The 17,633-nt window shown below is 33.7% G+C and overlaps 1 protein-coding gene across 4 annotated transcripts; it reads right to left on the reverse strand.

Annotated features, from left to right (window-relative positions):
• Nucleotides 1–1,028: 1,028 nt before the first annotated feature.
• LOC120200367 (villin-2-like) lies at nucleotides 1,029–15,084 on the reverse strand. 4 transcript variants are annotated; one of them, XM_039201238.1, is made up of 24 exons: nucleotides 15,026–15,084; nucleotides 13,044–13,213; nucleotides 12,690–12,789; nucleotides 12,458–12,526; nucleotides 12,119–12,355; nucleotides 11,798–11,975; nucleotides 11,457–11,589; nucleotides 10,322–10,481; nucleotides 10,093–10,243; nucleotides 9,915–10,015; nucleotides 9,660–9,818; nucleotides 8,434–8,502; nucleotides 8,297–8,365; nucleotides 8,050–8,187; nucleotides 6,960–7,088; nucleotides 6,305–6,452; nucleotides 6,146–6,156; nucleotides 5,922–6,062; nucleotides 5,718–5,843; nucleotides 4,630–4,692; nucleotides 3,805–3,906; nucleotides 1,981–2,239; nucleotides 1,608–1,825; nucleotides 1,029–1,527 (listed from the first exon to the last, which is right to left on the reverse strand). In XM_039201238.1, exons 2-24 carry the CDS (start codon nucleotides 13,097–13,099, stop codon nucleotides 1,414–1,416), a joined length of 2,931 nt encoding a protein of 976 aa, XP_039057169.1. In that variant the 5' UTR covers nucleotides 13,100–13,213; nucleotides 15,026–15,084; the 3' UTR covers nucleotides 1,029–1,413. The 4 variants fall into 4 exon arrangements, with proteins under 4 accessions (XP_039057169.1, XP_039057168.1, XP_039057166.1 ...); XM_039201237.1 differs by lacking the exon at nucleotides 3,805–3,906 and having other exon boundaries at nucleotides 1,981–2,233; XM_039201235.1 differs by lacking the exon at nucleotides 3,805–3,906.
• Nucleotides 15,085–17,633: the final 2,549 nt, after the last annotated feature.

Below are 17,633 nucleotides of genomic sequence, written 5' to 3' on the forward strand. Positions count from 1 at the left end.
TAATTAAGAGACTTAATAAAATGTTATCATATAATCAGGAGATTATTTATGTACTTTACCCATTTTATTATTACGGCTATTTTGGCATCCTCTTGTGAATGTGGGAATAGAATTCTACCGCTCCTAATTGTTTTATAATAAATCAGTTACTTGACAGTTGATAGTTCTTATTCTAGTAATAGAAAATTGATATAATATGTTAATAGTTATTATTTACGATGAAAACATGGAAAAAAAATAAGATAAATGTTTAAAAAATATATAATATTAATGTAATCTCAAATATTATATTCTATATAACATTCTTTATTACAACTTAAAATATTAATTGATTGCAAAGAAAATATTACGAAAAAAATAATATTTTAGATTACGACTAATTTAAAATATTATATTTTTTATAACATTTTTAATTATGTCCCATTTTCATTGTATCTTAACCTTAAATTAGGTTATTTTTTTATATTTTCACGTATGTAATTCTTTTTTATTATGCATGATATCTACAAAAGAATCTATGGTAAATTACGCATTGAATACCTAAACTATCAATTTCAATCCATTTTAATACTTAAACTTTCAATTTTTTTTAAAATCAAACCTAACTTTTAGTTTTTATTTTATTTCAATACCCGCCGTTAAAAACTTAACAAGTTTAGGTAAGTTTACTAAACTTGTTAAGTTTTGAACCATTTTAATACTTAAAACTTTCAAGAAAGAAATTCAAAACTTAACGTTAAATTTTGAACGGATACTAAAATGAAATAAAAACTAAATTTTTTAACGGCAAATATTAAAATGAAAAAAAAAACTAACCTTAGACATTATTGAAAAATTGAAAGTTTAAGAACTAAAACGGACAAAAACTTATAGTTTTAGTACTAAACGCGTAATTTGACCAAGAAGCTACTAGTGTTTGATATTCTTGAAAACAGTAGTTTAAGAATAAAAAAACATCCAAGAAAACATAACAAAGTTAAATGACATCCCTCCTTCAAAATCTATGTAAAAGAAGGTTATGAAAACATAAAACAATATTCTCAATCTCAAACCATGGATGAAAATATATTCATACAAATGCAAATCATATACACCAAGCTAAAACAAGGAAACAAATATGACAACCAAATGAAAGAATGTTGACCTGCCAACTCTCCTTGTATACTACCATGTGATCCTTACAAAAGCCAGTGACGCCAGGAGGGGGGGCGGAAGCTAAAAAAAATCACTCTTTCAACCAACGTCGCAATCGGATACTAGCCACGACTATATCAGAAAAGGCAAACAAGATAACGCAATCCAAGCACATCGTATACTAACGAAACCACAATTTTCGAGAGAAGTGAATACCGGATTCAATGAAGCGTTTGCTAGTTAGAATGTAGATGAAGGACATGGTATGGCATTCATTCTCTAGAATAAATCAACCTTCTTTTTCAGCATGTCTTGCTTCCACTTTGGCAATTTATAAAATGCTACTTTCTCCATCCCGAATACTGTCTTGAACTCCTCATCTGACAAATAAGCCTGAGAAATCGAAGAGCGGGAATGTTAATATATTCGGAAGAAGTTAGAGTGAACTTAAAAACGTCAACGGTGGGACAGACCTCTCTCCGTTTGAAATCAATCCCAGTTACAGGATTTTCAGATTTGGCCTTCAGCTGATCGTAACTGAAAGTACTTTGAGTGCTTCCACTCCCGTTCTCATTCTGCTCGCTCTCTTTCTTTGGTTCTGAATCCTCCCCATTGGTTTCGGATACTATACCAGTCTCGTTGGCTTCAGGAACCTCTATTTCAGAAGGGTCCACTTCACTCTTTGCTTCAGCTGTTCAATCCGAATACATTAGATAACATTTCAGAATTATATGAAAAGACGGGTCAAATTTACTCATCAGATTTAGCTACTTCTTTTGAATCAGCCGAAAACAATGGTTCATGTTTTTAGATGACGCTGTCCAAAGAGTAGAAGGGGGTTCTTACGAGGTGGGCTGGTTACTGCAGGAGTACTGCTAGTGGATTTTGCAGGGGATGCATCAGGTGACTGTTTCTTCTTTTCAGCAGTAAGAACCGAAGAAAGAGCCGCTACAGCTGCCGCTCTTTGCGATCCCTGACTAGTGCTGGAAGGCTTAGGGGTAGAGATTTTGCTAGCAGATGACGGATTAAATGCAGATGACAAGGCAGCTAAAGCTGAAGCTCTCTGTGTAGATCCTCCTTGATTTCCGTTGGTTCGATCCTGTGCCTGCCATAATGGCACATATCAAATACTTGACATGTAAGCGTCGTAAGTGAGTGCTTCAAATTCTCATAATACAGACATAGAACTTCACGAATGATTGTGAAATCCGAAAAGCAACAACATATTATGATGTGTATAGACAGAAATGGAAACTAAAGAAAAGGAAACAATAATAAATTGCATCAAGTAACATGCAAAGACAGAAGGGTCAAACAAACTGACTAAAGTTGAAACAAACATTATTGATGGAACAAGAATAACAAATAATTTAGGCCACTGAATAAGGGGAAATGAAATGCATTATAAATTAAATTAGAAGGAGATGGGAGAAAACAAATATAATTTTGCAAAAAATAGAACATGTAGCTAACAGGGCAAATTAAAGAATTAAAGCATAAAAGAAATCTAATTCACCATTTTCCACTTTTAGAAGGATAACTTTTTTTTTCATTCTGCCTTTCCGGATCCAGCTATATAAGCAGAGCACGGATGAGAATCATTAATCCCAGAAAACAGAACGCATAAATACAGTAAACAAGTATAGAGCGGCTTGTTGTCATGTTTGGAACTCTTCTTGGATCCACTTGGTCGTGCAGCTAAAGTACAATTGACAATTTTCAAAAGTTCCAAGAAGATTATTATTGTACTTTCACCCCATCATAGTATAAAATTTGAGCCTCGTCCAAACCATTAAGTAAACATTTTGCTAAGGTGGTAACGTTAATCGAATCTTAAGACTTTCTGCTTCGAATGGTAACTGTCAATTCCTAATTTCCAGATGATAAGGAAGTTATGATGTTTCACCATTCCCCGATGTGTCAAATTTCAACACCTATTGGCTATTGTATCTATGATAAAAGGTCAAAGAAAAGATGTTTCAACAACTAGGGACCTTAAGCCTTTTGACCAATTCAGGGATGAAATGAAACTTTGAACATATGCAAAGGAACATTAGCAAAATAAGTAATAATTTAAATCACATTACAGCAAATATTCTTTTCCATAAGATGAAAATCGCAGTATAACTTGGATGGTGGGATGACTCAATTGTTTATTTTTTGCAGTAAAAACTAAAGTCAACTAGTTCATGCAGCAGCTACAAATGCAAGTCAAAGGTGAAAGGAGGCAAAAATTGGGACGGCTAGGGTTCACAATTGCGATAAGCTGTGACAAAGACTACCTTCTGTGCAGTAGCGTAGTAAATAAAACCAACATGCAATCTTGTAAGACATTGATCTTCATGTTTCTATAAACCCCTTCCACACTTTTTGGGAAAACTCATTAGGTCGGTTTATAGTAGTTTTAGCACCTCACAGCATCAATCCACTAAAGAACCAAACATAATAATCGATTGCCATAAAAAGCCCAAATAGTTTGGTTACAAGGAAGTGCAACAGGTACAACTTACGAGCTACTTTTCAGCTTTATTAATTGAGATTCTATAGTAGATATGGTCAAGATTAAATATATGTACATATATACATTTATGTAGGTATATAGTCACAGAGAGAGAAAAAGAGAGAGAGAGAGAGAGTTAGAAAAAGTTAGTGCCATAAGCAGCTTATTACCGAAGGGGTTGATTTGGCAGAAGAAGGATTAAATGCAGAGGACAAGGCCGCTAAAGCTGAAACCCTTTGTGTATGACCCCCTTGGTTCCCATTGGACTTGTTCTGTCTCAACAGCATGGAAACCATCAGTCAGGGAACGAGTTTAGTTCATGAGTATCACCGTTTTGAGAGAGAGAGAGAGAGGCATTTTCATCTTCACATAAGATCTAATATCATTTCCTAATTTACCAATTTGAATTATTATCCAAAAGGATCAAAGGCTCCTCTTTAGAGGCAACCATGCTAATGTTCAATTCCATCAAGTCGTCACATATGTAATATCATAAATTCATCTTAGAAGTTAAAGACATTCACTTTCTGAGTTGAGTTGGCAACCATATACATTGGATAAGCACATTAAAGAAAGAATAAAGGTTATAACAGGAAGCCAAAAGGAAAATCTATCCAACAGCACAAAAAGTTGTAATTTTATAACACAACTATGTTTCTTAACGAGGCCCCTAACAATGTATAATTATTATTATGAATAAGAACTTTCCGTTTCGAAAAAAAATTATAACACAACTATGTAGTCTATTGGCAGGATGTTGGAACCTTAGTTCCCATGACAATATTCAATCCCTAGCAACCTTAAGTACTGGAAAAGCCAAAAAAAAAAGTTAGAACACAATCTCATTGATGCTTCCAAATCCATCATAACTTCATATATAGAAAATAATTATTTTCCTTACAAGAAGCTAAAATTAACTACCATAAATATTTTTGATCCAAGTTTCTCTGTACAGAAAGAAACTGTGTATTCATGTGAATTAAAGAAAAATTTACCTCTGCAGCATGGCTAGCCCCAAAGAGTAATGCCACCTTCTTCTGGAATGAATTTCCTTGCACCTGTATCCACAATGAACACCTACAGCATAAATATCAAACAAATGTAGCTGAATGCAACATACATGAAAGGACGGGTGGCCATGTCAGTAACATAGGGTTTCATAATTTTTCCAGTATGAGTATAACTCTTTTTTTTTGGGGTAAGGGTGGGGGAGGAGGGACAACAATGGGATAATAGTAATGTTCAAGATATGAGAAGTTCTTAATTTTGGAAGACGTGTATTGCACTTTCTTAAAATATTGAACTCCCTCTCTGGTTAGATCCAACGTTAATACATCATACCTTCCTACTTTTCCATCACTGGGGCTAGGGGTACTTATCGAGCGAGTCGATCGCGAGTTGGACAGTGCTCGACTCGTGCTCGTTAAAAAATTTTGCTGCTCGACTGGACTTGTTGCTTGTTAAGCTCGTCAAAATTGTGCTCAACTCATGCTCTTTAAAAAAATTTGCTACTCGACTCGTTGCTCATTAAGCTCACTAAAAATTTACCTTATTTTTAAACTAAAAATAAAATTTACTAATACTATTCGAGGATATTAGGGTTGGGTTTTTTTGTATTAAAATAATACTATTAATTAATAATATTTTATTATTTATTAAAAATAATAGATTAGTTAACTTATTATTTATTAGTATTTATTAATAAATTAATAATTATTATTTAGATTTATTTTTTGAAGGAAATAATTTTGAAGTAATTACTAAAAATATATTTTAAAAAATTAAAGAGTTGCTCGCGAACTTATCGAGTCGAGTTAGACTTTGCTCGGCTCAGCTCGTTAAGGTCTCGAGTCGAGTTCGTGCTCGAATCAAGCCAATTTGAGTCGAGCGTTTACCGAGTTTTGACCGAGTTGAGTTCGAGCTTCTCAACTCGTTAAGCACCCCTAATTGGGGCACTCTAACTTCAATTTAAATTTTAAATTCTCAACATTTGTTGCTGAGGAAGATAAAAGTGATCTAACATTAATTGAATCGGCAGTAACTTAAGGATAAAGTTATAAAAACCAGTCATGAGCACACATACAGTAGCTTGGGTGGAATCCCATGAGAAGAATGTTGTGAAGAAGCAGGGTTCGTTTCCTTCAGTAACTTTGTAAAGTGGAACATGTGGATACAAGCCTTCTAGAGATGAAGCCATGTCTATGTATTTCTACAAAGAACTTACAAAATGAACAACAAGTATCTTGGAAGATGATAAAACGATGAGGAATCAATGTTTTATTCATACCTGGGCAATTTCGAATGCATTTTGCTTTTCTTTGGGGTCAGCACACTGACCAACCCAAACAAACACTTCAGCATGTGTGTCAAGTATCAAAATATCTTCTGTCAAGAGATCGTCCTGAGAGAAATTGTAAACTTCTTCAACCTGCACAACAGAATGTTGATTTACATATAGAAAACACTTGGATATCTGTACCAACGACTGTCAATTAAATTAAAAAAGCTCACCTCAAACTTTCCTGAGACATCCATGTGGAACCAGACAAAATAATGCAAAGAACAGTTAGAATGGTTAAAGTATCATTAATAAACAGGGGAAACAGCAAGAAATCTTAGAGCAAAAATATGAAAGTGAAGCGAATCATATTTATGAATAAGAAAAGATACCTTTGTTAAGAGAGAAGGTGAACAAGTGGGGATCCCTGACAACCTCTGTAGCTGCATTTTTGCTGGTATAACTTTCTTTCCCCCCAAGTGCAAACCAGAAGGCAGAGCTCTCCTTTCCTTCTTTAGCATGTTTGAGGGCAACTCCAGGCTGAATGCAAAAGAACATTATTAGATGATCGAATGACATGGGAGAAGCAGTTGTTCGAAACAGCTAGACAGTGTTGCTATTGACTTTTTATCAAGGAGGTTCAATCAGAAGAAAAAATATTAGTTTTGCAAGGATTAAAGACAACCATCTCACAATGCTCAATTTTCAGTATAGTTTATCATTTCCTGTTATGTATTCAGAAGAGATTCAAAGGAAAAAGAATTTGTAGCAACCTAAACAACTAGATCTCAAAAAGCAGAAAATAGGTATAATTAGCTGGAACTGTAATAAATGAAAACTGCAACACTCAACTGAAAGAAGTATAATCATTATACAAGAATTAAATCTTACTAATTTATTGATACAGGGTATACAGGCACACACACACACACACACACACAGATATATTAGTTAATTTATAGATTGGTAAACACAACTAGTTGGAACTTAGATATGCTAGACTGTACCAATATAAAGTCAAAAAATAAGCATCTATAAAAAGTATACCTTAAAAAATTCAGCAACTCTTTCAGCTAATTGCTGCTGTTCATAGGTGCTTTGATTTCCATGCCAAGTAAACATTGAAGATCCAGATTGCAGTAGGAAACAATCAGTTGAGTTCAAAGATGTTGCCACCTGAACAATAGTTACAAAAATGAGGTGTTGCTGTCAGGATGCAAAAGGAATATGTAATCATGCAGCTCCATCGCGGCAACAAACTGCAGGAATACTGTCATCACCACACATTTAATGTCAAATAAAAGTATCTTGCATCTCACAGTCACTATTAGTAAAATGATAGAGTGAAGGAAAATTGCCTTTTTGGTCGTTTTATGTGCCTTTCAACATGCATAACCAGTTTAGAAGCACTTAACTACTTCCCAAAGCTTTAATGTTTCTTTTTTCTTGAGTTAAACCAGGTTAGGAGTACTTAACCAAGTCCCAAAGCACTTAACTAAGTCTCCTTGAGAAAAAACTTGGCTTTTATATATTGCATCCTAGTTGATTTCACATCAACTAGTTTGCTACTCTTAGTTGTAAAATTAACCTTCACAAATCAATGTATATTCATCTGATATTTTCAGCATTCCAGGCCAGCATTTGTCCAACAAGGCTACTTGTAGTAACAAGTTCTTTTCAGTTTTCACAGTAGTTTAATTCTTGACTTCTGAAAATATATATATATATACATCTAGCATATGGTACCTTTTCAGTCTAGTTTCAGATAATTGCAGCACTAACGAATAAAAAATAAGCAAGTATATTTTTGAGCTTAAAAACAATAAGTCCTCGAAAGATTAGAATTTGAATATTTTAAAAGCATAGATATATTGGATCATTTACAAGTTGACTTCCAGATTTTTAATCAAATTCTTCAACCAAACAAAAGTTAAAATTACCAACTTCTCAGCAAAAACAGAAAAGAGCACACAGATCCTGTACTCAATGGGGTCTAAAGAATACTTACATGCAAAACAAAATTAAACTGGTTTGCATGCAAGTTTTAAGGAAAAAATAAGTCTTCCTTGGAAACCCAAAACCAGCCAAACATAAATTTAAAATGCAAAAACGTACAAAATAACCAAACAATGCATACCGCATCAACTTGCAATGTTTTATTATTGTGCACGGAGGTTCCTGAAATTTGAAATAGAGAAACGCAATCTGCAGTGTAGGTTTCATCCGTCAAGCCTTTGTCTGCTATACTCTTTTTGTAGCCAGTGCTTAGACCACCCTAGATAGGGATCAACCATGGGAAATTAGTTGATTCCCTCCTATTCTAAGCCGAATATTCAAAAGCAATTGATAATGATATTCTAAAACTTTGATGTCAAATTGAATACCTTAAGGACCGCCATAGGTTGAAAAAGTGCAATGAACTGGGGTGGTTCTTTTCCTTCAAAGACTCGACCCTGCAATAAGCATATATTAGAAATACAAGCATTAGAATCATGTTACTCAGCTGAAGGTAATATGCTACCTGAACAGGCCTGCCCTTAAGTGAGTTACACATCGTGTTAGCCAGTCGAGCAGCCATCTTCTGGTCTTCCTGAATTAAGAAATATAAGAAACTATTTGTCAAATAAAATTTTGAATAGTGAGAGTGACCACCACCAGAAGGAAGTCCATCAAGTTGACATGTAACCACATAAACACCTTTCTTCTATGCAGAGAACATTAAGAATGGAAAAAGAGGGATTTAGATTCAATGCAGTAACAAGCCAAATCGAGTAGATATTGTTACCACTGAATGAACTAGAAATCAATTCCCATACAATTTAAGCACAGCAAAGTATACGGAAATTGCCAAATTCTCAAAAATCAACAATGAAAATAAGGGTGATACTTATTCCAAAGAAATTTAGCCGAGTAAATTATATTTAAGAAACAAAAACGATGAGGCGCAATTAGTATCATAAGCAATACATGTAATGGTTAATGCACTATCATCAATGGGGAAAAAGCAGCCTTCAAGTTACTTTTCAATTTCTTACCACAGATGTCAGGTTTTCCTTTTGCTTCTAATTTTATGTTCAAGGTACCACGAGTGCTATGGTATTGTCAGATTCTAGAATGCACGAGGATTATGGGCTTTATGTTTCTTCAATTTAGCTTCATTTGATTGTTTAATTTTACAAGTAATCTTAATTCCCGGGCATTAATTATAGTTTACTTTGTACAATAAAGAAATCCATCCAGATTAGGACTTGTTAAACACTGATAAGTTTCCAGCACCAATTGTTGAAATCTGAATCTGCATAGAATTCTGTATTTTACAGATTTTTACCACATATATTTGTTCTAATTATTCATGACTTAAACTGAAAGTGCTGCTGAAGTGTTCTATATATGTATGGTGGTGTGCATTCAGTATTTCCATAGCCTGATCTTAAAATTATAGAATCAAATAGGTGCAACTAGAATTCAATCCTCTATCAATAGTTCAATTGGAGGTGCTTCAGGACTTACAAGCCACCAAAATTAATGATACCTATGAATGCCATTGAATAAACAGTGCATCTTAAGAATCCAATTTAAGAAGCAATCTATGTTTCTTATGTGCATGAAATTTGGAAGGCATATTCTAAATTCCATCTCAGGGGGAGGCTTGGAAAGCATTTTATCGCGAGAAAAAAGTATAAGATGAATGAAAAAGGACATGCTAATAACATTATTTCAAACTAAGATAAGAATGATGCAAATTACCTCAATGCTATCCTTTCCAATCCAACAGCAAAGAAAGTAATCTTCTTTCCTGTCACCCGAGTGGTAGGTATAAAGCACAATGTAGCAGTCTCCACTATAGAATTTACCAATATCCTCTTTTGGCAACGGTGTCTTGGCACTGCCATTGATGCACCATACCTGGAAAAATAAAAAAAGGAACCACACTCATGTCAACAGTCTGTATCTTAAAGTCAAATGCCAAAAACCAACAAAAAAGAAGAAAATTAACTCGACCTCCATCTTTCCACCGCCTTCAAGCAAAGGAGGAACTTCTTCATTTACAGGAGCACTTTTGCTCGTCCCCTTGACACCAATTCCTTGTTGCTTCAGCAAAGCTAGAAGTAAAAAAAAATCAATATTGTCAACCACAAAATGTAATAGCTTTATTTGTAGCTTATTAAGCGATCCAAACCTGCTACTTTTCCTCTTCCTTCCTCTGCACCAGGAGCTGTAGACCCTGCTGGCCAAGAATCAAAGTGGCTCTTGAATGAATTGGTTTCATACCCTTGGATGACCCGGGTTATGCGTGTTGCTTTTGGTCTATTCTGGCTAGCAATAAAGTCCTAGATATAAAAGGTTGGGAAATAGGATTAACTTTCTTGAAATACATGAATAAATCAATGCAATGCCTCTAGTTCTACCTCAGCAACTTGACTGGAGGCTTTTCTGTCCTCTACTTGTGTCACCCGTCCAACCCAAACAAAAACCTCAGCGCCGCAGTCTAGTAGATAGCATTTGTTGTTTTCCAATAGTCCTTTTGATAGTTCACCTTCTACAATCTTCACCTCGCCCTCAGTTATGCTACAAGCCAGTGATTCCAAATGTTCAATTGATAGAGACACAAGTTTAGAAAAAGTAGGATCATAAACCAAAAATGATTTCAATCAGGACTCGCTTAAATTTACCCCTAAATCAATGATCTAACTCAAAGCAAGCATCCAAAGAAAGAAAGTTTAGTTAATCTACATTACCCATTATCAAGGTGACAAGAATATTTGAAAACTGTCTGGCAAATAATATAAAATTAGCTTAACATGTTATTTTATTATATTTTTCTCCTTTCCCTTTTTCATAAAGAAAGGAGATTGATATAGAGCACAAATTAGATAATGCTAACCTTATAATGTTGCCTCTTCAATTCAAAACTAGTCATAACATTCTTGATAACACATTAAAGTACTTGATTTTAGATTTCTTGCACTGTAAAGATAATTTATAAGAATTCCAAGACCACAAAAAACAAAGAGGACAAACTGAAAGAACATGTTTTAGAATTCGAAATAATAGATGACAGTTTCAGAGTTTGTTGATTTTGAACTAGTAAGGTTTCATACACATTGATTGACTTAAGGGTTAATATTAGCTGGAATGGCACAGCTGGGTTTTATTTAAAAGTAAAATATTAAAGGAAATACCGAAATCTGTGGAATCTTGAGGATTTCAAGTACATAAAAAGCCTTTGATGTGCGCTTGCAGCAAAGGGGAAAAAGAAAACTTATGAGTGTTGTTTCAGTCTCCCAGGCCCATGAATGGGTCTTAACACAATTGCTTAATTTTACCAAACAATTTCATTTGGGAAAGAGGTTGGGGGCTAAAAGCTTTTTAATCAGGTCGCAATCACTAACAAACTGAAACACTAATACGAACATATAAATAAAATATTAAATATTTGTATCTAACTCTATAACAATTGTAGATGCGCTTGAAACTTCAATTTGCCACTTGGAGGGGAAAAACTAAGTAAGGAAAAAAAAAAAGAAAAGAAGATACAAATACCTGTAAAGTTTAGCAGTACTACTTTCAGGAATAACATCATCTTCACTGGCAACCTTCTTGCCGATTGGAGCAAAACCACCAAAGAGGACCCAGAACTCACCTGAATCGGACTCCGTGTCCAATTTACCATCATCTGGCAGGGTGATTGATTATATTAAAATGCATATATAGTGTAGACAGAAAAAGTCCAAGTCTCAGATAGAGAAAAATAAATAAACCTAGCCCACAATTAAATTAATACTTGTAGAGAAGTAGAAAGCTTGAGCAATTAAATCAATACTTGTACAGAAGTACAAAAGCTTGATAAACATCATCCATACTGTAAATGCATGCACCCTTACCCACAATTGCAACATCACAGGTTCCCTCATGATACTTTTCTTTTAGAAACTGAATAATTTCTAATGCTTTTGCCCTTTCTTGAATGTTAGAGTTTGCACCATTGAATTGATAAATCTTATTCTGAGTATCCAGGATAAATACATCATCGTGATTCAGTGAAGAACGGGCAAAAGGAACCTGCAAAGAGCATAATACAAAATGATATTTCCCTGTCCCACAATAATCTCATATTAAATAATTTATAAGTAGTTTATGGAACTTTTTTATTCTTGCTTCATTCCATTCAGATTAATCAAGATTATGTAAAGAGCATCAGATACCTGCTTCAATCTGACAACACGCTTCCCTCTACAGACATACAACCGTGTTTCAAACTCTTCTTCTTCTGGCTTTTTAAATCCAGAAGCAATACCACCTTCCAATGGGATAATGCAAGGTTTAAAGTACGACAAAAATTTATCAGATTCAAGCCCTTGAAGTTCCCTTTGCTGTACAGCACGCCCTCCAAGTACTGCATCTAGCTCAATAGTTTTTATAGCAGCTGTTCCAGCCTCATCCTGCATGTGACAACATGTTCTCAAATGATGTTTCAGTCTTTCAGATCATTTGGAGGAATGTTTAAATCCTTAACAACTTAAGTGAACGAAGCAAAAGCACACCTGACTAGTATCTTTACCGATCCAGAAGTGTATGTCATACAGATATGAACCCGCCTTGCTAGATGTTGTCTGCAAAAAAACATGTAAAATACAAAATGAGATAAAAATAAATAAAGATGCAGTATTTCACCTTAATGATTTATCCTGGAAAAGAATGGGAGAGAGAAATGCATGTTATGTGGGTGAGAATCTACAAAAGAAAAAGCATGTGAGAGAGAAATAGAGTCTGCACCTGTAAGACGATATAAGAATCCCCCATGTAGAATTTTCCATAGTCCGACTTCGGTAACGGAACTGGCTGAAAATTCTCAATACGCCAGATTTCAGTCCCGCTACAAGAAGTCAAGTGCAACAGCTTTTACATGAAAATTTATGTGGACATGTATGCAATGTGAATACACATCTCGCAGAAAAAAAATACACAGAAATTTCATAATTATTTTAACCAGATGGAATTGGAAAAAAACTTAGTAATTGATTGTGGCCTTTCTAATTTAAAGGTAAATAATATACTCTTAAAAAAGATTTTGGGAAAAAAATTAAATCCATAACTTCACAACTGCTATACCCTTCAATTTAAGGATACGGTCTTTGACCCACTCCCTGAAATGCAGGATCCAGAACTTTTGAAGAGCTAGACATTTCTGGGAATTCTTCTCTATAACTGTTTCCTTAAGCAAAAAAGGTATAGCTCAACTTCTGAATCCAACCTTTAGCAGTCTGGAAGCGCACAAATCTTACTGTAGAAATATAGGTATTAGATCATGCAAGGAAAAGTTTGATTACAGTTCAAAATAAAATACTTTGTTAATCAACTCATATTCCAATTTAAGCCTGATAAAATATCACATAATAATAATCAGCATTACAGAAAAAGTAAAAAAATAAGTTCACCCTGCATAACAGAAGCAATTCAAGAGAAGAAACAGCTTTTCACAATCTTCAACAAAACAATGTTGGCAAGACTTAGTATTGTCAGGATTCAGCATTAAAATTTCAGAAAACGTCTTTATGCCTAGCATTCAAACCAGCTCACTTGACATGTACCGTTCTAATTAAAACAATTGTAAATAACATTAATAGTCTTAGTAGTGCAATCCAGCCTTCTCGAGGACCTTCTTTTAAGGTCAGCATGCTGGACAACTTCCCTAAACTGCCATTTGTATACTAATTACTTGGCTGGTGAAATTCATGGTTTTGGTTGTGAGAATCTTCTTAAAGGAATCCCTTAAAGCAAGGTCAACTGATGAGTACAAAAACCTTCCCCTTGTGTTAATGCTTTGGAAGTCGATCCACATGAGAAGGAAACTCCCATTCAAACCGATGCACTAAGAAATAGTACAATCCATGCATTAGAGCCATATATCGTTGTGCTCCCAAAATCAAATCTAGCTGTCCATTCAAAATGATCCATGAATTATTTAGTCTACTAAAACTAACTGTATCTTCAGTTGCTACAGATAATTACCACCCTAAGACTAACATTTGGACAATTCAGGTCTTAAAACTAGTGAAAAAGCTAAGTCTACCATATATATATTTTTTCATTCCATAAAGTTGATCTCTTACTACAATTATATATGCTGCACCACCATAAAAAGGCCTAGGAGCAACCTTTCGATTCCAGAAATATGAAAGTGTTTGGTCCATGCATCTTGCATTGCAGAATTCAAAAACTTCAGGATGAAAACTGGGGATCTCCAATCAGCATTCTTAAAGTGAAAATAATCATGTATTCAATATATGCACAGATTTGCCAACTTCACATGTGTCGGAAATTAATGACTCCTATTCTTCTGGCCCAAAAAACAATAAATTTGATGAACTCCTATTCCTTAAACCAATCGTCCATTGTTTGCATACTAGTATAAGAAAACCATCTGCACATGTCTGATTTTTCAAACCTTTGCTTGCAGTTCTTCCGGGCACTTTGGAGAATAAACTCATCAATAGTCGAATCGGTAAAATTCAACCAACACTAAGAACTTTGAGGGAATCAACACTGTTTAATTTGATCACACATATAAACAGAATGTTTCAGAGCCATAAATAAGAAATCCAAGAAGCACTTAACTCGATCAATCAAGGGATCAAAAAGCAGAACTGGACCAAGTCAATAACCATTCAAAACTTTGGGTCAGAGGTAAGATCATTGGATCTATAATCTTCAATTACAATATGAAATAAACTCATTTCCATAGCTATTATCATTAAACTGAATTCTCCAAATTCCAGTACACTTGCAAATTCACAATAGATAGTTGAAAAACAGATTCAACAAGCAAAAAAAACATTATCATCAAACAGAACAAAAAACGAAACAAGCAGATCAGGACGAGAGTTAATTTAAAAAAAAAGAAACAAACCCCATTAAAACTAAGACAAGATCAAGCATAACCCAGATCAACAAGCATCAAATCAAAGACGAAAAAATGGAGATCCAGACAAGTTACAAGCCAAAAAAAAAAAGTTGCTATGAAAGCAAAATGGTCTTTCCCTTGATCAAAGCATAAGAGAGAGAACAGAAACAGATGATCATCGAAGAATAAGAAGAACAAGGGTACCTATTTGGGGTTGAAGAAGGGAAGTGAGAGAGCAAAGCAAAGCTGGGAAATTAAAAAAGATGGGAAAGAAAAAGTGAATTATTGAGCAGTGGTATGGATGTATGTAAAGGGTGAAGTGTTTTTCTATTTCTCTCTCTGACTTTATCTCTTTGCTTTTTGAGATTTGTAAATTGAAAGAGTTGGATGAATGGAATTATAATGGTGAGTGAACGGGTTGAAGAAGAAAGTTTTTTTTTGGGATAAATTACGATATTAGTATCCATAATATTTTCATCCGTTTTAATACATAAATTTTTTATTTTTTTTAAACAATACCTAATATCTAATTTTTATTTTATTTTATTATTCGTCGTTAAAAATTTAACCGACGAGGCTCGCCAGCTACGTCTATAGTCATCGGCCATCGCATCCGTCGACTGATGAAGCTCAAACTTTTCAACATGCGCCTATTTAACCCTAAACAAGATTTCGACCTATGTTTAATCGAAAAATAGCTCAATCTCCAAATTAACAATAGACTTTTCGACTTCTTCATCCTCCAATCTTCGTCCCCAACCATTCGATGGGTCTAAAACTGGACTATGTTGGTCAACTTGTCATTCTCTCGTGGTCCAACATTCGAATTGATCATTCGTCCACCCACCCAGAGCTATGTCTCATCAAACCGTCTATTAAATTTTTAATGACGGATACAAAAATGAAACAAAAACTAAATGTTAGGTATGATTTAAAAAAATTGAAAATTTAAATACTAAAATATACCAGATTTGAAAGTTTAGATACTAAATACTTATTTTACCTTTTTTCCTTTTTGGGGTTTTGGTTTTAACGAGTGGTTTTATAAAGAAAGCAAAGACTACATTAAGTTAGGAGGCTTGGAGCAGACAAAGGAGCTATTTGAGGCTGAAAAAAATATGAAGGCACCGTCCACGTTGGACTCTTTTGAATCTTTGTATTTTTTTTACTCCTCTTTATTTTCTTTTCTTTTTTAATATTTGAAAATTGTTTGAACAATAAACGAATAAAATTGGACAACAACATGTGCACGTTTTATAGAGGTATAATTAGGGCTGAGCAACAAAATCGAGAAAATCGAAAAATCGACACGAATCGAGTAAAACGGTTCGATTCGGTTCGGTTTGGCTTTAAACGGTTCGGTTTTCGGTTCGATTTAAAGGCTTCATTTTTTTGATTCGGTTCGGTTCGGGTTTTCCATATGGAACCCATTTGTTCCATATTGAACCGAATAGGTAATTTTTGTAAAAAAAAATATATAGTTTCAAGTGATTTTTTTATTGAAAAACTGATAAACCGAACCGAACCGAATCGAAAAAACCGGTTTCAGTTTTTTCGGTTTTTTAACTATTCGGTTTCGGTTTCTGTTTAAATATTGAAAACCCGTTTATTTCGGTTTGGTTTAATTTTTGGTAAAAAACCAAACCGAACCGAACCGAATACACCCCTAGGTATAATGATTAAAAAATATATGTAAAATGTTCGATTAAATAGTCATTTCGATTATTTTACGGATAAAACTTATTAGTTAATAAATTGTTTTTTTATTAATCTGAAATGGTTATAAGGTATAGCATATATTCGAAAAATTCTAATTTATTTATCAATGAACACTCAAATACCCTTACAGACGGCGTGCTCAAACCATAAACCTCTAGATATTATGAGCTTTTTTTTTAGTATTTTGGTCCTTACGTTTCATTTTGATACAAAAAAGATCCATCCGTGGATGAAAATTACTAGTCAACAAACTATTAATACTTCAAATAGGGTTTTTAACCTTAAAATAAAACGTCAGGGGTAAAATGCCCCCAAAATTAAAGGCCAAAGTTAATATTTTATCAAATTTTATAGACATTTTTGTCGTAAAATAAAATGTTGGGACTAAATACTCTTAAAGAAACTAAAATAAATATTTAACGAAATATTAGATATACTTTCCATAAAATAGGGAATATCTTAATCAAGATGGACTATTTTTTCTATTTTGTGTTAAATTAATAAAATAAAAAATTAAAATTTTCATTAAACAAAATATTTGAAAAGGACAGCATTGTTATCATCTTATGTAAGGTCAAAACAAAAGCAAACAAAAAAATACAAATAAGAATCTCGTTGTCAAATTTTGTATTATTAAGTGGTTTTAGCAACAAATTTTACCATTCAAAATTTGTACTAAATAGGCTCACGCTAGTAGCGTCACATCTTCTATTTTACTTATCAATAGATTTATTTATATTATTAATGGCAATTCATAATCTGATTTCTTTAGGCTAAGTATATAATAGTCTCTCGACTATAGGTAATATTTTATTAAGTTTCTCGACTATTAAAAAGTTATAAAATAGTTTGTTGATAGGTTGTTTTATTGAGGCCCTCGACTATTAAAAATTATAAAATGGTCACTTGATTGTTCATTATGTTCCAAACTCGTAATTTTTCGTTAAAAATTTGACAGTCGTCTAAGCTGAACGTCAACATGATGACTGAGATGTGATAGTTATTCGAGATTTTAGTGTCATATTTTTATCATTTCACAGTCAATTTTTTAACGAGAAATTAAGAGTTTGAAACATAATGAATAGTTAGATAATCAT

The sequence above is a fragment of the Hibiscus syriacus genome, unplaced genomic scaffold (assembly GCF_006381635.1).
Source record: "Hibiscus syriacus cultivar Baekdansim isolate YM2019G1 unplaced genomic scaffold, ASM638163v2 tig00005939_pilon, whole genome shotgun sequence".
Taxonomy (NCBI): domain Eukaryota; kingdom Viridiplantae; phylum Streptophyta; class Magnoliopsida; order Malvales; family Malvaceae; genus Hibiscus; species Hibiscus syriacus.